The 20,573-nt window shown below is 61.3% G+C and overlaps 2 protein-coding genes across 4 annotated transcripts in view; both read right to left on the bottom strand.

Moving 5' to 3' along the window:
* Positions 1-1,502: 1,502 nt before the first annotated feature.
* ASPHD2 (aspartate beta-hydroxylase domain containing 2) lies at positions 1,503-9,637 on the bottom strand. 2 transcript variants are annotated; one of them, XM_021544715.3, is made up of 4 exons: positions 9,499-9,637; positions 6,076-7,147; positions 3,752-3,865; positions 1,503-2,964 (listed from the first exon to the last, which is right to left on the bottom strand). In XM_021544715.3, the coding sequence occupies exons 2-4, from the start codon at positions 6,953-6,955 to the stop codon at positions 2,855-2,857; spliced, it is 1,104 nt and encodes a 367-aa protein (XP_021400390.2). In that variant the 5' UTR covers positions 6,956-7,147; positions 9,499-9,637; the 3' UTR covers positions 1,503-2,854. The 2 variants fall into 2 exon arrangements, with proteins under 2 accessions (XP_021400390.2, XP_021400392.2); XM_021544717.3 differs by lacking the exon at positions 9,499-9,637 and adding an exon at positions 9,220-9,380.
* Positions 9,638-13,370: 3,733 nt separating this feature from the next.
* Positions 13,371-20,573, bottom strand: part of SEZ6L (seizure related 6 homolog like) — a 39,256-nt gene continuing 32,053 nt past the window's right edge. Inside the window, exons 9-17 of one of the 2 annotated variants that reach the window (XM_021544713.4) lie at positions 19,946-20,084; positions 18,183-18,379; positions 16,970-17,164; positions 16,495-16,686; positions 16,078-16,272; positions 15,712-15,744; positions 15,483-15,597; positions 15,191-15,293; positions 13,371-14,928 (exon numbers count right to left, since the gene is read on the bottom strand). In XM_021544713.4, the coding sequence (XP_021400388.3) occupies positions 14,899-14,928; positions 15,191-15,293; positions 15,483-15,597; positions 15,712-15,744; positions 16,078-16,272; positions 16,495-16,686; positions 16,970-17,164; positions 18,183-18,379; positions 19,946-20,084 (1,199 nt within the window). In that variant the 3' untranslated portion in view covers positions 13,371-14,898. The remainder of the gene's footprint in view (positions 14,929-15,190; positions 15,294-15,482; positions 15,598-15,711; positions 15,745-16,077; positions 16,273-16,494; positions 16,687-16,969; positions 17,165-18,182; positions 18,380-19,945; positions 20,085-20,573) is intronic. The other variant, XM_021544714.4, reaches the window with a different exon arrangement.

Genomic DNA, 20,573 nt, shown 5'->3' on the forward strand with positions numbered 1-20,573 from the left:
CTGAGCTGGAGCCACCCTGGTGACTTCCTGTTTCAGTGGCATCCATGTGGAAGGTGGCACAAGGTAAGGTGCTGCTTCCCTGCTGACTTCCCTGCACAAATCCACTGGGTGATGGACAAACTGCTCTGCTTCTGCAGGGAGCACAGGGAACATCGTGAGGAAGAACATCAGGGAGGCTTCGTGGGGTGGGAGAAGGCAGAAGGGATGAGGGTTGTGTGCTCTGGGATCCCTGCTCAGCTGAGCCAAGTGACCCCTCTGGGAGATGCTGCTCTGCCTGTTCCTTCTGTGCCCTCAGCAGATCTGGGTTCCCTCTGCAATTCCCAGGAAAGGAAGCCTTGGAGCACCAGGAGCAGCTCCAGCCTGCTCTGCTCCTCAGGGAGATCCACTTAGATCGTGCCTGGGTGCTTGGGAAGCCGTTGTTTGCTCTAGCAGGAAACACAGAGAAGTGGAAGGAAAAGCCTGAGAGGGACAGGAGGGAGATTTGGCACAGCAGCAAAGCACAAACCGGATGGATGCTCCTGCCTGCTGCCGTCAGGGATGCTGCTCTGCAATCTGCTGAGCCTTCTGCCAGCCAGGAACAGCTGGGCTGGCTCTGCTCCTTCAGCTGCTGGGGCTGAATCTGCCCCCCCAGCCCATGTCTGCCCACCCAGCCCACGCCTGTCCTGTGCTGCTCGGGAGGGAACAGCACACAGAGAGCTCCCGGCCTGTGCTGGAGAGGATGCTTAAAAATGGGGCATTTTAGCATCAGGGGATGAGGAGCAGCTGGGCCTGTCTGAGTGCTGCCAGGGGGGCTCATGGGGAGCAATTCCTGCCCTGCCAAGCTGGCTTTGTGCTTAAGGGGGTGAGGCATTGGTTTGCAGGCAGGTGGGTGGGGTTTGAGCAGCACCCTCTGCCCTGGAGCCGCTCCTGGGAAGCTGCTGCCTTTGATGAATCAGTGCAGGCAGCTGGAAGCAATTCCTGAAATGGTTTATGGATGCTCTGGCAAGGCTGATGGCTTCTGTGAGGAGCTTTGGGCATGCAGCTGCTCCTGGGGATGGCTGGGGACAGTGTCTGCTGCTCTGGGCCAGGCAGCAGGGCTGGAACCCACAGCTGTCCCCTACCAGCAGGCTGTGGGAGATGCTCCCTGTGCTCCTTGGCAGCCTGGGCTCCACTGACATCACAATCCCAGGATGGTTTGGGTTGGAAAGAACCTCAAATATCCATTTCCAAGTCCCTGCCATGGCCAAGGATTCACCCACTAGACCAGGTTGCTCAGGGGCCCATCTAACTGGCCAAATGCAGGCCTGGGAGGCTGTAACTGGTCAGGACAGTTTCCATGGGCTGGGTGTTTTTGAACAATAGCCACGCTCACTGTATCCCTGGCAAACAGGCCCGTGCCCCCTCCCACCCTGCAGCTCCTGCTCTTTCCAGGCCACTTCTCACCATCAGCAGCCAGATAAGCAGGACCCAACCCCTCGGTGTTTGCTTCACCCTGGACTTATTAGAGCAGCAGGCAAAGCCCATTCTGTTTTCAGCACAACAGTTTATTGATAATCTTTGCTTATCCACTGTATGAATGTTACCAACCTTTGGACAGAGCCAGCCTGCTTCCCCAGGGCCTGTGTCCAGGTAGCCAATGCGTGTAGAAATCATGCACTTCAGGTAGTCTGTAACAAGGCGGGTGTAAAAAATATCTCAGATGTATTTGAAATCTCTGCCTTCTCTTGCAATCGACTCACTGAAAAGTCTGTAAAGAAGTTGTTGGGGGACAGGGCTGGTCCCTCCCGGGCAGGACACAGAGGCAAAGGGTCCTCAGCCAGAGCTGTGAGCATCCACCACACACTGTGCTTTGGGGGGTGTTATAAACCAGCCCCCAGCCCCCAAACAGACCCTGGTGCTGGGGGGCTTCAGGAAAAGCATGGTGGTCCCTGGCTGGGCAGGACCTCAGGGTGGGGCCTCGTTGCTCAGGCTGCAGAATTAACCCCCCTTGAGAACCTGTCCTGTGGCCTCAGGTCCATGGGAGCTGCTGCTGTGTGTGCCTGCCCTGGCTTGAGGAAAGGAGAAGATGGAGCAGCAGAAGGAATGGTAACCTCCTTTCTTCCTACAGACAGACAAAACCCCCATTTCTCTGTTTCTAAACAGCATTAGTGCCCCTGCAGGGCCTCCCAGCTGGGAGCTGGAAAAACTGAGGGTTGCAGATAGAGCTAGGAAGGGATTTGGGCAATTGCTAATGCCCTTGGCCAGACTGAAGAGCACGACTGTGTGTGCTGTCCCCTCAGTAGGGTGGAGGTCGGGGCTCCTGCCTTGCTGGGCTGGCGATGGACTCTGCTCCCTGCCTGGGTGACAAAAGTGGTTTCTGAGGGCAGGAGGGCTGGGGAGCCCTGGCTGGCACATGGAGGAGGAAGCAGGAGCCCCAGGAGGGCTCTTTCTGCCCATCAGACCCAGCCTGGGGGGAGCACGGCGCCCATGGCAGCCCCCAGTGTCCATCTGTCCATCCATCCAGGACCGCAGCCGGGCAGGACAGGCCGGTTGGCTGTTATGGCGTGTGTGTGTGTGTGTGTTGTTCCTTTGATGACCACGAGAAAAATTTTACATTACATTCAAACGAGCACCCTTGGGTTTGTTACTCTACTTCTGAACACTGCAAAACACAGTAGCAACAGAACACGAAGGAGCAGGGGGGCGGCGAGCCCCGGCGGGGCCGAGGCGCCGGCGCTTGGAAAAGAATCCCTGAAGCCAACGATGGAGGAAGGAGATGGGCGCGGATACACGTCACAGTTTCCATTTACAAGACCCCCGGGAGGGAGCACCAAGGCCGTGCGCCGGGAGAGGCCCCGGCCGAGCTGCCCTGAAGCCACCGGGCCGGGCAGTGCCATCATCGTCCCGGCGCGAAGATGAAGTCGAGGGCTTGGCGCTCGGCCGCAGCCACGTTGGGGTGCCACAGGTCCACCATGAACACCACGCGGGGACCTTCCTCCGGGGCACCTGCGGGGATGGAAGCGCGCCGTGAGGGCGGGGAGGCACCTCCCCAGTGCAGCCCCAGTGAACGGCTGCTCACTGGGATGTGGGGCAGGCTCAGGATGCTCTGGGAGGATTCCCGAGGCAGGGCCACTGCGGCCTGCATGGAGCTGTGCTTCCCAATCCCACAGCAGGTTTGATGTGGAAGCAGCAGCTTTTGTTCTCCCACTCTCTCCGCACGCTCCCCTGTGTGGAACAGCTCTGCCTGATGCTTTTATGCCACGGGGCGATTAATGCCGGGTAATCCAGGAGAGCTGGAGCGGAACAGCCTCCGTCAGCTGAGGAGGGAGGAACAATCCCTCAGCACTGAGGAGGGAGGAACAATCCCTCAGCACCGAGCTGCAACAGGGCCAGGGGAGCCGAGGCCGCGGCACCGCAGCCGGAGCTGCCCTGCAGATCTCGGTGATGGAGGAAGATCTGAGCTGCTGTGGCAGGAGGGGATCAAGCAGGCCCTGTGCTGGGCTGGCACGGCTGCAACAGCACCGCCAGCAAGTCAGGATCCAGCGAGCCGTGGGCTGGCTGGGGGCTCCAGGGGTGTGCCAGGATCCCCCAGCACCCTGAGGCAGAGGGAGCGAGTTATGGGGAGCCTGCCATGCCAGGGACAGCGCTGCTCCCACCGGGGCCAGGCCAGCCCCTGAGCCCCACAGAGGCTCCAGCCCTGCTGGGGCAGGAGAAGGACTGGGTGTGGGTGCCTCCCTGACTCGTCCCCAGCACCAGAGGGGACACCATGAGGCCCCCCACACGCTGAACTCACCTTCGTGGAACGCCGTGTGCAGGAAGGAGTCGTCAAAGAGCAGGCACCGGCCCTCAGCCCAGCACTGGGGCTCACCCCCCACCACCAGTTCACAGTTGCTGGGCGTCTTCAGACCTTCAGGCACAAAGAGAGAGGACAGGGAGGGTCAGGCCGTGCCAAGTTCCCTGTGGTGGGGCAGCAGGGAGCAAACAATGAGCTCTGTGTGAGCCCCACGCTGCTGCTGAGGGGCTGCTCCCCTGCAGGGAGTGACCTGAGCCCCAAGCCTGGAGCAGCTCAGCCCCTGCCCCACTCCCTGCCTGCTCCCTCCTGCCTTTTCTCAGTCCCCAGCAAGCTCAGCACCACAGGCACGACTTTCATATCTGGAACAGCTTCCCAGTCCCCAGAGTCCATGGCCCTGAGGTGTGCACAGGGAGCCAGGCTCCTGGGAGAGTTTCCAACTTCAGGACCAAAGGCAGATCCTGCCTGCTCCTTCCTCCAGCCCTGCAGCGATGACCCTGCCCCAGGCAAGGCTGGGGGAGCAGGAATTGTGCTGGGGCTGGAAAATGGGCTCAGCTGTGGCTTTGCCACGATCTCCTCAGGGACCTGCCCCATCCCTCGGTCCCCAGCCAAGGTGCTGCCTCAGGGTGACCCATGGAGCTGCAAGGACAGAAATCTGGGGGAGTCACAAAATGCTCATAGGCAAGCAACTCTGTGAGGGCCACATGAAGGACATTCTTAGAGATAAAATGGGTCTTTTCTTAAAATATCAGCACAAACCAAGGCAGTTTGACAGGGGTTGATCCCATCACCACCATCACCAGGACTGTCACCCCACACAGTGCTGGGGACACTGGAGCTGCTGCAGAGCCATCCTGCCCTGAAGATGCGGCCGTGCTGGAGAAAGGGGTCAGGGCTCACATGGCTCCCGAAGGTAACGATGCAGCAAACGAGCAGGACAGATCCAAGAGCGATGCTAAACCCAGCAAGCACAGCAGGGACTCCCAGCTGCCCGGCAAAGCTGGGACTACAAAGCTGCTGTTTCAAAGGCTGCAAAACCCAAAGCCATTTCCCTGCACAACAGCCTCAGCTGGAGATGCTGGAACGGGGAAGCTGAGCTGCTAGGAGGATGCAGGGAGGGAGCAGCCTGCAGCCCTTCCATCCCACCCACACCCTCAGGATGCTGCCCTGGCCCATGGAAGCTGCCTGTGCCTGGAGTAAATCCTCAGGAGTGATTTGCTCCACTGATGGTTGTGCTGGCTTTGCAGATCCAGCTGCCTGAAAGGGCAGGATGTGTCTTAAACACATCCATGCCCTGGGCACAGCAAGAGCTGCGTTCCCAGCACCAAGGTGGGGGTGCCAGTGTACCCCCGGCCCAGTGCAGAGTCCCAGCACAAGGACAAACAAATGACCCATGTCATTCCTCTGCCCAGGGCATGTGTGCTCCAGGTGAGCCCACCTGAGCCCACTCAGACATCACTGGTTCCTCCCAGGAACCTCTCCCAGCCCCTCATGAGGGGAGCACATCCCCCAGTGCCCCAGAGAGAGGGCTCAGGGACAGGCTTCCTCCTGGCACCAGCAAGGGCAGGTCCCAACTGCACAGCAGCTCCTGGGATCAGCTCTGAAAACAATTGCCATTCCAAACAAATGGCCAGCACTGCCTGGGTGTGTTTACCCGAGCTGTTGGCTGAACAGGCGCGGTTGGTGTTTGCCAGCCGGGCCCGTGCGGTGCCTCCCCCGGCACGGTCGGTGCTGTGCCAGCCCAGCCATCTGTGCCGTGTGGGCTCTCCCCGTCCCTGCCCGCCGAGCAGGGAGCACTGTGCCACCAACCCAGCGCCTGACCCACCACAGGGGACACCCCAGGACCCCCCTGCCCTTGCTTACAGCTTTGCAAACCCCAGAGCAGCATTTCTGCTCCCATCCACCCATGTTCCATGCAGAGCACCCCAGATTCCAGGAGAGGGGAGCTGCCAGTGGCACACACAGCCCTGGAGCAGTGCCCCAGGCTGCCCCACATCCCGGGACGGGAGAGGGACCTGCCTGCAGAGAAGGGGATGTTCAGAGACCCCTATGTAAAATCAGCCCTTTATCACACACTAGCAAGAGTCCACAGCCCTGGGTCAGCAGGAGGAGGAGGTGAAACCCTCCTGCTGCTGATCTGGAGACCGTGGGCATGTCAGGTACCCAGGGACTGTCACCACCAAGGCCCCCAGAACCTCCAAAGCGGAAGAGGTGTCTGAGCCCCAAGAGCACGGGGTGACAGAGACTTTTTTGGGGTTCCTGCACCCAGGCACAGCCGCCACCCTCCGCACCCTCCCCACACACGAACCACGGCGCCGAACACTCACCGAGGTGGCAGCGGATGCGGATGTTGGTGGGCCCGTAGTGCTCGGCGATGACGGTGCCCGGGCTCAGCACAGAGATGCAGGCGTTCCCAAAGACATTGTTGCCAATGCAGGTACGCAGGCTCCCGAGCAAGCGGTACGTCCGTGGGCATCTCCGGCAGTTCCTGGGCACACACATGCCCTGGTTCACCAGGTAGAAGGTGAACCACTCCCCGCTGGGCGTGCTGTTCATTTTCCATCCTTGTGGGAGGCTGCAGTTTGAGAAGGCCTTGTACAGGGTCTCAAACTCGCACAGGATGGTCTGGAAGTTGCGCTCCAGCAACTCCACGTCGTGCTTTTGAGCGTCCCGGGAGAAGTAGGGCGTGGTGGGCAAGTCGGGCAGGAAGAAGACTTCTGGCTTCTGGATGGAGGGCCGGCTGTTGAGGTAGCGGCCCTGCTCGCGGATGCCCTTGTGGATCCTGCCCATGCCGGACCAGGAGTAGCGCTTGGCGTACTCCTGCAGGTTGTGGTAGAGTTTCTGGTTGAGGCCGTCGTGGTGCGAGCAGCGCACGCACTCGGGCGACTGGCAGTACACGAAGCCGTTCTGCACCCCGTTGGCCTCGGCGCTCTGCATCAGCGCGTTCACCGTGGCGTAGGCGCGGGGCTGCTCCCGCCCCACGTGGTAGCAGTACCACACGAACAGGACCAGCAGGCAGGCGACGGCCACCAGGGCCGTGGCGTCGCAGTCGCGGAAAGACTGGATGCCCGTGGCGATGAAATCCCGGAGTCCGTCCAGGGAGCAGCTCCAGTCCATCAGCCACTCCAAAGACATGGTGGTGGTGCTGGGAGCGTGCAGCGGGGCCCGGCGGTCACTGCTCGTGGGGCTCAGGGGCACCCACACCATGCAGCCGGGCCGGGGCGCGGCGGGAAGGGGCTGCCATGGGCGAGCGGAGCGGCGGCTCTGCCCTGCGCTCCCGGGAGCTCTGCATTGGCAGCGGGGCCCGGCAGCACCCCTGGGTCAGCAGCCACGTGGACAGAGAGTCCCTGCCGGTGCTCCTGGGCTCATCATCCTGAAAGGCAGTGCTGGAGGGAGGTTCTGAGGAGAGAAACCCAGAGGTGTTAGGAGAGGGCTGCCCCGCGGGGTCCCTGCTGGGGTCAGTGCACAGGATACAGCTGGAGCTGTGCATTAGGGCTGTGTGGGGCACTGGCTCCTTAGGGAGGGGATTGTGGATAAGGAGCCCAAATCAGCTCATGCTGAGTAAATCCCTCAGTGCTCTCAACAGCATCTTCCACAAATACCCAAATAAAAGGCAATGGGGAGACCCAGACCCAGACCTCATTTCCCACTGACCCAGTGACCACGTCCCCTCCTGCTCGTCCTCCAGTTTCTCTCCTAAGCTGCTGCCTTATCCTGTCTGAAATCTGGCTGCTAAGTGAATATACACTGAGAGTACACACCTCACTGCCCTATCTGGCAGCACATCAGCTTATCCCCTCCATCTCATGGCTCTGAAGTGACTGTCCCTCCAGAGACTGAGCTGTGGGAGAGCCCTGAGCTCAGCCAGCACATGGCCACAGGGCCAGTACATGGCCACAGGAGCAGGTTGGGGTGGTGGCAACAGGGGCAGCTCAAGTCTGATTTCACCAGCTCACTGGTAAGAGCACTGACTCTAAGTAGCAGGATGGGCTTATGAGCCAGGGAAGCCATCCAAACCCTCCCCAGCCCTTCCTGCCAAGGTCCTGCAGCCTCTCAACGTGCATTTCCTTATCAATGGTGATGGAGACGGGCTGCAGATGGGATCTGACCCTACAGCAGAGACGTGCTGCAGGGCTGGAGACCTGGGATTCAGGCAGGGTTACACCCCAGGGAGGAACATCCACACACCCGACTTCCCTCCACCCTACTTCCTTGTAGCATGCTGCCTGCGTGCCCCAACCCAGGATCTGCAGTCCACGTGGCATGCCACAGCCTCCGGGGAATCTCAAGATAACTTTCCTCCATCTCCACGGCTGGCATCCCTCCAGACACTCCCGCTTCTCCCGCCCAGGCCTTGGTTTCCGGGGTGCAACCAACAGAGTCGGTGCCAGGGATGTCCCCTGAGGCCAGCACAGCCCCCGTGCAGGGCTGGAGCACGTTTGGGAAGGAGCAGAGCCCTGGGTGATGTGTATTCAGGGTGGCTCCTGCCCTGCAAAGGGAACTGCTCAGGCACAGCAGCCACGCTGGGTCAGAGCTGAAGGGGAACAGAGCTGGGGGGTCCGACAGCCTCGGGGTCCCCAGGTCAGAGTCACACCCTGCAAGGGCAGCACAGCACAAACACGGCCCCAGTGCTGCCCCAGGGATGCAGGCAACACCTCAGATCCGGGGGAAACCATCAGAGCAACAAGAAATCCAAGCCCCCGTGCCCACACACTGCCAACCTGACCCCAGAGAGCCCGAGAGCCTCGGGCTGCAGAGCCCTGGGGTTCTCTGGGCACAGTTTCCATGGGACCAGCCCAGGAGCTGCCTCCTGTGCCAGCACGGCCACCCCACTGCACACCTGACCAAACCCACCTCCACAGGGGCTGTGCCAGCGCTGGGGCAGGGCCCCAAACATGGGCACAGCTCCCAACACACACCGTGTGACTGGGGCTGCACGGGGCACCCAGTGGGTGCTGTCACCTCCCAGCCACGGCCCTGCACCCAGACAGGTCACACCCAGCACCTCTGGCCTGAGACCCCAGAAAAGGCTGCTCAGCTAAGGATAACGGCAGAGCCATTCCAGGGATCAATTCCACGTTGCACCGAAGTTGTGCAGGACGTGGAGGCGAGCACCGTGCCAGCAGCAGCCGTGTTACATAAGGAAGGCAGAGGCTTCGATGCAGCACAAAGTTGCATCTCGGTGACTCCGTGGTGGCCGCGGCACCTCCTGGAGGCAGCGGGTTCGCTCAGCCCAGCCAGGGGCCCCGGGCCGTGGGCCTGCGGTGACAGGGACGCGTGGCGGGGATGTCCTCGGCTCGGCACGGCTGGTGTCGCCTCTGGGAGCAGCATGAGGAGCGGGAGCCTTGGGATGAGGCGGGATGCCCGCTGCCACTCCGGAACAGGAGCGCTGTGTGCATCCTTCACCCTCTCCCGAGCATGCCACCCCGCCGGCGCCACCAGAGTAAGTGTCACCCGCGCGCCGCTCTCACCCAGTGTGACGGTGTCACCCGGCGTGGCGGCGTCAGCGGGTGTCACCGCTGTGCCCGCATCACCCGGCGTGGCAATGGCACGGCCGTGCCGGTGTCCCATCACCCGCCGGCACCTGCCGCCGCGCCGGCACCCGGCGACGCCGAGCCCCTGCCCCGGCCGCGGGTGGTGGCGGTGGCGGTGGTGAGGGGGGCTCCGTGCCGCGCCCCCGCCGAGCCCCGCCGCCGCCCCTCGCCCCCGCGGCCCCCCCGCGATGCGCTGCGGAGCGCTGCGGTACCGACCTGCCGCCCGCGCCGGGCCGTGCGGGGCCGCGCGGGGCCGCGCTCCCTCCGCGCCGCTCCGCCGCCGCCGCGGACCACAACTCCCAGCAGCCCGGGCAGGAGGGGCCGCGCCGCCCCCGCCGGGACCGCGCCGGGCGGCAGCTGCGGCCCCGGCCCCGCACAGCCCGCCCGCCCCCGCGCCCGCCCCCGCGCCGCGCTCCCGCCCCGCGCCGCCGGGAGGGGCCCGGAGGGGCGGGGGAGCCGCGGGGTTGCGGCACTCGGGAGGGGTCCCCGGCGTGGAGGGGCGGGAGGAGGCGGAGATGGTCCCCGAGGGAGCGCCCATCCCGGCCGCGGGCAGCCCGGGACGCGGGGGCCGGGTGGCGGCGGCGCGGGAGGTGCGGGGGCACCGGGGGTGCAGCGGGACGCGCAGGGACGGTGGCTGCAAGGATTCAGGCACTGGGGGCTGCAGCAGTCTGGGGATGCCGGTCCCAGGGGTGGGAGCACGCAGGGATGCGGCTGCCAAGGGAATGGGGACTGGCTCCAGGGACACAGGCTATTAGGGATGCAGCAGTCGGGATGTGCGGGATTGTGGCTCCAGGGATGCAGGAACACACCCATTCGGGGAGTACTGGCTCCGGAGATCCCGGCCCCTTGTGCTGCAGCCCTCGGGCTGCAGGGGTTGCTTGTCTCCAAGAATAAACGCATCTGGCATGCAGGGGACAGGAGCTCCTAGCGAGGCAATGCCCAAGATGCAGGCAGCCAGGGGATGCCTCAGCGAGGATGTGAGGGTGTGCTGCGGCACCAGGGATGGGGGGGAGACTGTTCCCAGCTTGGAGCGTCCCTTCACAACTCTCAAGTGCTGGTGGAGAAACTGTCGTGAGTCCTCCAGCTTGCCTTTTTCCTCCCCAACCCATTTCCTGTCCCCCTAAACCAATGCTGGGAGCCCCAGGGCACCCAGCGCTCCGATTCTCCCTCCTCCGGCTGAGCTGAGCTGCCCGCGGGCAGACCCCGGGTCCGGGCAGAGCCCTGGCAGTGCTGCCCTGCCCTGCCCTGTGGCAGTGCCAGTGGAGCCGCGTGGGACATGTGTCACCGCCACAGGGCACAAGGAGAGCCCTGCCTTGCTCTGCAGCGCGCATCCTCCCCTGGCACTGCTCAGGGCTCTGGAAGTGGAAGCAGAGCTTCCTGCACAGCCCCTCAGGTGTGCGTGTGCTTCCTCTGAGCAGCTTCACCTCTGGCAGTCCTAAAATGCACTTTGTTTTCCATCCTGGCACTTTTTTTTTTTTTTTTTTTTTTTTTTTTTTTTTTTTTTTTTCCTCCTGTTTGCTCCTGCCACTTCCCCGTGCTCCCAGCAGCCCATTCCCCAGCGCGGTGTGCTGCTGCAGGGCGCTGGCAGCGTTGTGTGCTGCAGGGCGAAAGGAACGGGAGTTTTTTCCGCCCTGCTCCTCCCCAGACCCCCCAGGCTCAGGCACAGCTCCTGCTCCTGGCAAACAGCGCATCCTTCTGTCGGCACTCGCTGGCTCCGCGGCTCTGGGCTCTCCCCTCCTTTCTCCCCTGCTGCTTCTGAGCTCTCTGCTGCCTTCTGAGCTCTCTGCTGCCTCTGGACCAGCCCCCCGTTCCCAGCTCTACCACTCATCTCTCCCCTGCAGATCAACCTGGCTTTCAACCTGGAAAGAGACTTTGGAGTGACAGGCCAAGGGGGACTGGCTTGAAATTGAGGTTTAGATGGCACATTGAAAAGAAATTCTTCCCTGGTGAGTGGTGAGGCCATGGCACAGGTTGCCCAGGGAGCTGTTCCATCCCTGGAAGTGAACAAGGGTAGGTTAGATGGGGCTTGGAGCAACGTGGGATAGTGCAAGTGTCCCTGCCCATGGCAGGGGGTTGGAACAAGGTGTGCTTTAAAGGTCCTTTCTAACCCAAACCAATGATTCTGTGATTCCTCAGCACAGGGAAGGCCCCTCCAGGAGCACTGTCCCAGCTCCAGCCAAAACATTCCAGGAAATCCCAGCCCTGGCAGAACACAAGCCCAGTTTTGGCAACAGCTGCAGGAGGACACTGGCAGTGTCTGCCCCAGGAGGACATCTCAGGAAAAAGGAGAAGGAACCACTGGAGCCAGGAGGCTGCCCACAGACTGGGCTCCTGCCAGGGTGTCACTGGCAGAGCTGTGCCAAGTGCATCCCAGGGCTTTTCCCAGGCTTCTGGGCTGGGCAGGGACGCTGTGCCTGACCAAACTGGGCAGGGACGCTGTGCCTGACCAAACTGGGCAGGGATGCTGAGCCTGACCAAACTGGGCAGGGATGCTGAGCCTGACCAAACTGAGCAGGGATGCTGAGCCTGACCAAACTGAGCAGGGATGCTGAGCCTGACCAAACTGAGCAGGGATGCTGAGCCTGACCCGGGATGCTGTTGCCTCACCAGCCTCCAATGCAGCTTGCAAGGCCCTGCTGCTCCATGCCTGACCTCGGGGGCCCCTCAGCCGTGTGGCTGCCGTGGCACGGCCGCGCTGTGCCCCTCACCCGGCCCCAGGCAGGGGGAGGGCGTTGTGGCCGAGGCTGCTGGGCCCAGACAAAGCTCCAAAGCTCCATCCGCAGCACATCGCCTGAGGCCAGAGATTGGCTCCGGCTTTACGTCACCGAGGAGGAACGGCAGCATGAAGGGCTTTCTTTTTTTTTTTTTTCCCTTCATTTTAATTCTCTTGCAATCTCTGTCCAAAAATAACCCAATCTCCCTCCCCCAGGAATGCTCTGCATCAGAGCCTTGGCTCCCTCGCCCCCTGTGCATTAGCCTGGCAGCTGCTGAGCAAAGCCATTATCGATGTCACAGCGTAACCTTGGCTAAAAGCAGGCTTGGGGAGGGCAGCGCTGTTGCATCGTTTTGGGTGAGGAGGGGCAGGGACGGATGGGAGGCTCCAGGTTTTTCCCGGGGCGTGTGTGGGGCGGGGTGGGCTGAGCATCCCCCATCCCTCCGCGCTGCCGGGGACACTGGGGGCTGGGGTATCCCGGCGGGCTGCGCCTTGGCGAGGTGACAGCCACCGTGCTCAGGGTGTCCCCCGCGGGACCTTGGCCTGCCCACAGCTGATGCTGGAGGAAAACCTCGTAGGGGCTCGTTTCTTCCCCCACCGGAGCAGCTCAGCCCGGAGAGGCTCCCAGGGGACACGGGGAGACTCTTCCCACCCAGCCCCGGGATCCTCCCAAGCTGTGCCTGCCTGCTCCGTGTAGGATGCAGCCGCCGTGGAGCCACCTGGGGACAGGGGAGGCAGCCCCCTCTTGTCCCCACGGTGTCCCTCCTGTCCCTGTGATTTTGGAGAGCTGCCAGGTGACAGCCACAGGTTGTTGGGCAGCCGATGGGTGAGCAGGGCACAGGCAGGATGGGTCCCCACAGACCCCCTGCCCAATGGGGTCGGGCTTCCAGGGCTCCCCAAAACTTTCTGTATGTCCTTTGTGACAGGACCAAGGGTCTCCAGTGGGGTCCCAGTGCCTCAGGGCAGCACCCAGACCCCCACCCACTCTGTGAGACATCACTGGGCTGGGCTGGCATGGGAAGGGGCAATGCTGAGTTCAGGGGTACAGGGGGAGCCAGCACTGGCTCCTGTGGGGTGACCCACAGAGGGGTGATGTCCCCAGGGACGTGCCAGGTCACCTCATGTCCCAGCAGGGCTCAGGTGCCTCCACCCACGGCAGCAGGAGGCACTTTGGGGCTGCACCAGGGCAGGACCTGGCACTCAGAGCCAAGCCAGTGGCTTTGGGCCACCATCCCACAGCAGCGTGCCCGGCCCTCACCCTGCCCTGCATGGCTGCAGCCTGCGGCCAGAGTGCCTGCAAACCGATTTCAGACATTTAAAAATACAGAACAATTGTTATCAAGGTTATACTGAACACTAGAGCTTCCCACGGAACTACTTTATCATGTTCAAAAATATTTAATCCCAGCAATTTTCACATTGTTCTTATAAAAACAGACATGTATGAAGGGAAATGAAATGCTTCGTACATTTTTTTTGGCACATTTTTTTTTCTCTTTTTTTTTTCTCCTCTTTTTTTTTTTTTTAACCGTTACAAATTACAAACACACATTCGTTGTTTTGAAAGGAAAACCCCTAAATCCCAGCTGTACACCGCAGAGCTGCACCAACCACCCCGAGCTCACCCAGCCTCCCGCGCTTGCGATTGCTCTACAAGGACAAAAGAAGGACACCAGCAGCCAAGGACGTGGCGGTGGCTTCGCTGCCCTCCCCAGGGGCTGGCTGGGACACAATGGGGACAGTGGTGGCCCTTTGGGGTCCGTGTCCCCACCGCTGTGCGGCTCTGGCAGGGCTGATGCAGTGAAGGAGTGCAGGGGATGGCAAAGGCGGGGCTGAGGGGCCGATTCCTGCCTGTTCTGCTCCCCACGGATCTCCTGTGCTGAAGCCTCCACACATCCCACCTGCCTCTGCTTCCCAACACCTCCACCTTCATCCCCTGCCCGCCTGGGGGACCCAGCCAGGTGTGGATCCGGGACGTGAGGGGTGGGCAGCACAGCCCAGCCCGCCGAGACCCCTGGTGCAGCAGGAGCCAGGGAGCCCAGCCCATCCTGCTTACCCTGAGATGCTGCCGGGGGGCAGAGAGCGACCCTCGGGGTGCTCCTGGCAGGGTGATGGGAAATGCTGCTGGAGAGGAGCAACGGGCAGAGGGCAGAGAGCCACCAGGGTGGCTTCCAGGGCTCCCAGCTGCGCTGGGCTGACGGCTCGGTGGCACTGGGTTGGTGCTTCTCCACTGAGCATCACCCCGGAGTTCTGCCTCTCCACATCCAAAGCCAAGTGGGAAAAGAAAGCAGCACGTACCTCGTGTGTGCCAGGCTGTCCCCGCTCTCCTGAGCCCTGCAGCGAGGACAGTCCCTGTGCCAGTGCCCCCCGAGCCCCCCGGGGCAGGGTCTCGCTCTGGGAGCCGGGAGCTGCAGGGTGGGAGCCTGTGGGGGACCCTCAGCTCCCAGCAATCAACCGCAGGCTCTTGCAATGGAGACATCTTTAATTTTTAACAACATCAGAACCGCAAAAATCCCCCTGCGTCCGTGTGGGCAGCGCCGAGGGATGCACCGCCATGGAGGGGGACATTCTGCCATGGAGGGGGACGTTCTGCCACGGAGGGGGACGTTCTGCCACGGAGGGGGACACAGCAGTGTCCCCGTGCCCCCCTGGCCTCACCAGGACCCAGCTCTGCCCCGGCTCCAGCTGCTGCCTGTGCCCAGGGCTGAGCAGCACACCTATCGCAGTTTAAATAGAATAAATACAGTGAAGAAAACAGTAAAATCTTCAAAAGAGAGGCAAAAGGAAAGACAACAGCAGGTCCGGGGGTCCAACCAAACTCCACGTGGTCTCTGGATTAGTTACTGAGGAAGTTCTATGAGAGCACATTAAGTTCGCTGCTGGAGACTCTCTTACCGCTGTCCTTATATCGAAACCTCGTATTCTCGTGTTTCCTGCAAGCAAGGGAAAGCCAGTTGAGGGCAGCAGCTGCATTTCAGGATCATCTCCCCATTCGCAGGCAGCGAGAGAGATCCTGGGTGTTGTTTTGTTCCCCGGGGAGTGCTGCCCTCGCATCCAGGACGCCTCAGCCCCCTGTGCCTCCCAACGCACACGGATGGACTCGTGTCCCAGCCTGGGTTGGCTCATCCCGTGGCTGCCCAACCAGCCAAGCCCCTCAAGAGTGTCCCTAGGGAGGACAGGCACGGCTGGACTCACCCCTGTCTCATAAATCGGGTTGTCAAACTCCGTTTCTACCGTGATCTGGCTGTAGGGGTGGGAGTACATGAGGGGCAGGCGGAGACTGGAGTAGTACCGACACCTGCGGGAGAGGCGGAGCCACGGATGATTCCAGAAATTCCAGAACCGCATCCCTCCGCTCCAGCTCCTCCCAGCGCCCCGGGCACCCCGGAGCATCCCCGGCACCGTGCCCGGGGCGTGTGGCTGCCGAGGGCGATGCCAGCCGGCCCTGGCCGTGCCCCCCGCTCTGTGCCAGCCCCTGCAGCCCCACCTGGTGAGATAGATGTACGCTCCTCCCAGCAGCAGGGAGATGATCAGCACCGGGATGAAGATGGCCAAGGCCATATTTCCCCCCTCGAGCGACGTCTCTGCAGCAGCTTCTGCTACTGAAAGGACAAGATCTGTTATGTTGGCATTTGCAGGCACCGTGTGATCCCCCTCTCTGCTTCTCCCCCTCCTCCCAGGCTCCACCACACATCCAGGAAACCCACGTCACTCACCTTCGAGAGCATGTTCAAAGCTGTCTTGGTTCACTGGAAGAGAGATGGAGAGTTACTGCTCTGCAGCTGGGTTTGACTGGGTGCTGGCAGCTGTTGCCTGCTGGGAATCCCAAACCTGGGATCTCCTGCCCAATTTGGTCCCAAACCATGCTCTGAACTCCCAGTTTTTAATAAGCTCTTGGTGTCTGTAAGCATGTGATCAGGACTGAGCAGGCTGGGCTGAGCAGAGCCCAGATCCAGAGAAACTCCAGCTCTCAGCTGAATTCAGCTCCCAGCCAGGGCTACAGCCAGACCAAGGTCCCTGGGCTGTCCAGGTTGGGGACAGAGGTGTTGGCTGTCCCCTTGCCCCCCTCCCTTCCCTGTTACCTTTGCAGATGGGCAGGGGGCCACTCCAGTGGGATGGCTGGCCCAGGATGCATTTGATGGTCACCTCCCCCATGAGTTCAAAGCCTTCATAGCACATGAAGGTCAGGGACTCTCCTGGCAGGTAGAGGCGCTTATAAAGAATTTGGTACCCATTTTCTGGCAGCCCTGGGTTGTCACAGGCCAGTGACTCCTCAGCTGAAAGGGAATGAAACACATCCAGGGTAAGCCTGGGGGAGAGAAGGAGCCTAGGGGCAGTGAGGAAGCACCCAAGCTCTCACCCCACTCTGCTTCCAGATAGCTCAAAGATCTGCACCACCCCCCACAGCTGGGCAGGGTCCTGGCTGCAGGAAAGTGCTGCCCAGAACCCCCAGAGAGGAGCTGGTCTGCAGGGGAGCAGGAGAGACCACCCAGACTTACAGACGCAGTGCGGGAGGCGCGAGGTCCAGATGGGGGTCCCGGTCTCGCGGCTGTAGCAGGTGAGCAGGGAGCTGCCCTCCAGCACGAAGCCGGGGTTGCAGGTGTACTGGATGGTGGTGCCCACCAGCAGCACCGGGTCCGAGATGAGGCGTGTGGAGTGCTCCACCTCCCCCGGGTCCGTGCAGTACATAACTGGGGAGAGAGCATGGCTGAGGGGAGCCCCTCGAAGCAGGAGCACCTTGGAGCAGGAGCCCCTTGGAGCTGGGAGCCCCTTGGAGCAGGAGCACCTTGGATCTGGGAGCCCCTTGGAGCTGGGAGCCCCTCAGAGCTGGGAGCCCCTTGGAACTGGAGCCCCTAGGAGCTGGGAGCCCCTCAGATTTGGGAGCCCCTCGGAGCTGGGAGCCCCTTGGAGCAGGACCAGCGCTGTTACAGGGAGTGGGACAGGGTCAGCAGCACCTTCCTGCAGGGCACTCACTCTTTTCACAGAAAGGGGGGTCGCTGCTCCAGCTGAGGTCCCACTGGCAGGTGAGGGTGTCGCTGCCCACGATGTCGTAGCCCGGGTCACACTGGTAGGTGATCTTGGCCCCCCTCACCAGCTCTGTGTGTGACGTGGTCTTCCAGCCGTTCTGGATCTCGGGCAGGTCAGAGCAGGAGTCGTTGCGGGACACCTCTGCAGCCAAGAGGGATTCTGGCTGTCACCCACCCAGCAGGACCCACGGCACAGCCCTCCCCAGAGCCACCCCGGCTGGACACACGGCTCTTCCTGAGGGCATGTCCCTCCCCACAGCTCTCCATATGGCACAGCTGGTCTGCCCTGGGCACAGGGAAAGGGCAGCAGTGGGGGAGAGGAGCTCTTTGAGGCCTGCCCAGCCCTGACCCTACAGAGCTGGTGAAAATGGGGCAGTGTCTGTGCTGGGGTCGGGATAACCTGGGAGCACCAGGCTCAGCTCCAGGAGAGGTGCCAGCGCCAGGGTCACAGCACAGCTGGTTTGCTCACGGGAGGATTTGCTCCCTGCTTCCCCCAGGCTGGTTTGCTCAGGTGGGGGGTTGTGCCCTGCCCTCCCCAGCCCCGTGTGCTGCAGAGCACCGAGGAGGGCCCTGCAGCCTCCCAGGTGCTCTGCATTGCAGCTCGCTCTGTTTGTCGTAGCCAGGGCTGTCAGCAGTGCCAGGAAAACATGCCTGGAAGGAGTCAGGCACGGGAAGCAGCGGGGGGAGAGGCAGCCGTGGGGATGGAACGCCTCTGTCAGTCCTTGTCCCTGCCGTGGGCACCCACAGCCCCAGGCTGGCAGGCACAGCTGCCCCGAAGGATGGTGGAACAGATGTTCTGCAGGAGCTGCTCTGGAGCACAGAGATGGGAACATCCATCCCACCCAGGGAACGGCTGCAGTGACCACCCGTGCCTGACAGGGTGTCTGTAAGGATCCTGCATCCCTGTTTCCAGCAATTTCTTTCCCTCTGGGCCAGACCAGGGCTAGCAGGGACCAAACCCACCTTGCTGCCAGCCTGAAGGAGGGGACATATACAGGGACACCCCAGAAATGACTGATCCAGAGACCTGCAGCTGGGCTGGGGGTTCTGCAGGAGGTTCAGGGTGGGATGAGAAGGGGGTGCTGGTGCCACAGTGACTCTCCCTACTTCTGGACCCTGCACCTGGACACGTCCTGACACCAGCACCCTGCTCCCCGTACCTATATAGTTCATGATGAATCCTTGCCCCTTGCCAAAGATGAGCCCAGCAGGGTCCGAGTGGAACTGGATGGCGAGGTCGGGGCTGGAGGAGTAGAGCTTCTGGGGGCCGCTGCTGCCCACGTACTGCCCCAGGATGCGGGAGGAGAGCTCGTCCCCGTCGTAGATGGTGAGGATGTCGCTGTTGGTGATGTTCAGGCTGAGAGGAGAGTTTGGTTAAAGAGCAGCGTGTTCCGGTAGCCCAGGCAGGACACAGAATGTCCCCTCAGGGGGCAGCCAGGTGTCCTCCCTCCGGGTCAGCTCCCTCCGGCGGTTCCCGGCACCCCGCGCTTGGAAGTGCCGGTCCCGGCGGAGCCGCGCTCGTCCCCGCGGCCACCAGAGCGCAGTGGCGGCCCGCGGATGGCGGGGACAGCCGGGGACACCGGGCAGGGATGGCTGCAGCCTCTCTCCACCCCGGGAATGCGGCTGCGGAGCCGAAGGGGATGGAGGGACTCGCTGCTCTCCCCCCGCTCCAAGGCCAAGGGCAGGGGATGGAGGCACACGCCGGGGGACGCACAGCTCTGGTGTCGGGAGGATTCTCTGCGTGCCCGGGGCTGGCAGCGTGGGAGAACGATCACATCGACCCCAAGGGTGGGCATTGACACCCCTGTCCACGCCCCAGCCAGGCTCCCCAGGGCTGCGAGCACAGCCAGCACCAGCGCCGGGTGGCACAGGAGGGACTGGGGCAGGGACAGCCCTTCCCTGGGAGAGGAGAGCACCGGGATGCTCCTAGCCACACAGGAGATGCCTGAGCTGATCCCCAAACGTTTTATTAGGAATGTTCTTGGAGGGAGCCCAGCTAATCCCCGTGGCAAGCTGACATTTGTAGTAAATCTCTGCTTTCTGTCAAACACGATTTTCTCAGTGACATTTATGCCTGATGACTTCAAATCACTTGGCCTCCAGTTCTGCTCAGCCCCAGCACCCACAGAGCTGGGAGAGGTGTGCTGGGAGCTCCGACTTGGGATTTTATGGGGAGCTTTAATATCTTTATGACTCTAAGCCTCTGCTTGAAACATGTCCTCCTCTTGAAAACCCAAAATAGCATCAAAGGATGCTCCCGCTGCAGCAGCAGCATTACCATGCCAAGAACTCTCAGCCTGGCACTGGATCCCATTCCCCTCTGACCCCAGCACATTCAGCCTGGGCTTGCTGAGTGGCTCTGCTCCCTTAGTGCCTGTATTTCACATTCAGCCCAAAGACTGAGCTCTTTCCATCCCATGGATGCCTCTGGGCTCTCCTAACCCTGGATGACCCAGCTCCTGACTGTGCCACCCCACTAGTGCATGGCCATGTGCTGCTGAGGCACTGCTCCCTGTGGAGAATTCCAAAGCCATTGGAGCAGCAATTCACTGCTGCTGTGAACTCAGAGAGCACCACTCAGTCCTGCCCAGGGTGCCAAGTGCATCAAAGGGGATTATGGAGGCTCTGAGAGGGAGAACAGGGCATGGCAAGGCTCTTCCCTGTGAGGGTGGTGAGGGCCTAGCACAGGTTGCCTGGAGAAGCTGTGGCTGCCCCATCATTAGAAGTGTCCAAGGCCAGGCTGGAAGGGGTTTGGATGACCCTTGGATAGTGGAAGGTGTCCCTGCCCATGGGAGATCAACTCTAAGGTCCCTCCCACCCAAACTCATCTGGAATCCTGCGATTCCACAGCGGATGCGAGGATACTGCAGCAAAATGAGCACTGCTGGGGCAGAGACAGACACTGAGCTCCTGGGCTACTCACAGCTGGATGTCCAGGAAGAGCCGCTTCTCCTCGCCCACGTGGATCCTCCAGATGCAATCCTCCCCCTCCGTGTAGGGCTCCGGCCAGTTGGGGGACAGGATCACCCCGGCCACGGCACTCAGCTCCCCTCCACACGTGGCTGTGGGGGCAAGGGGCAGGCAGGGCTCAGCGGGGAGCCAGGGGTGAAACGTAAATTTTATTAAAGAATTTAGAGGTTTTAGAGGAGCTAAGATTTTAGTTAGAGAGAAGCCTTACTAGAGTTAATTGAAATAAATGAGTGGGCCTTGATGAAGTTAAGAGTTAGTAGTTAACTAATAATTGATTGCTTGTCAGCACAATGTTTAGTTAGCTGGGTTTATAATGAAGAATACACAAACTGACAAATAGCTTTTAGGAACATGAGACAATTGTGGGCCTCCTCTGTTCTGAAACCAATTGAAGACAAGGAATGAGAGTTCTACCAAGAGTTCATTTGTCATATTTGCATTGAAAAGATAGAAAGGTCAGAAGGAGGAAGACTTCATTGACTTCCTCATTTTGGGACCCCTCCCCATGAAAGGGACACTGACCCATTTCAAGGAACAAACTACACATGCTTAATGGCTTTTGGAGTGATTAGCATAGGAAG

Source organism: Lonchura striata, chromosome 15, assembly GCF_050655825.1.
Source record: "Lonchura striata isolate lonStrDom1 chromosome 15, ASM5065582v1, whole genome shotgun sequence".
NCBI lineage: Eukaryota > Metazoa > Chordata > Aves > Passeriformes > Estrildidae > Lonchura > Lonchura striata.

What these genes read in the sequence shown, in the direction of transcription:
- ASPHD2 (XM_021544715.3), bottom strand. Translation starts at nt 6,955, where the DNA reads ATGGTGTGGGTGCCCCTGAGCCCCACGAGCAGTGACCGCCGGGCCCCG. An exon ending in CCGCATCCGCTGCCACCTCG is followed by an intron (nt 3,866 to 6,075) that starts GTGAGTGTTCGG and finishes TTGTGCCTGAAG; the next exon opens with GTCTGAAGACGCCCAGCAAC. An exon ending in GCACACGGCGTTCCACGAAG is followed by an intron (nt 2,965 to 3,751) that starts GTGAGTTCAGCG and finishes CCATCCCCGCAG; the next exon opens with GTGCCCCGGAGGAAGGTCCC.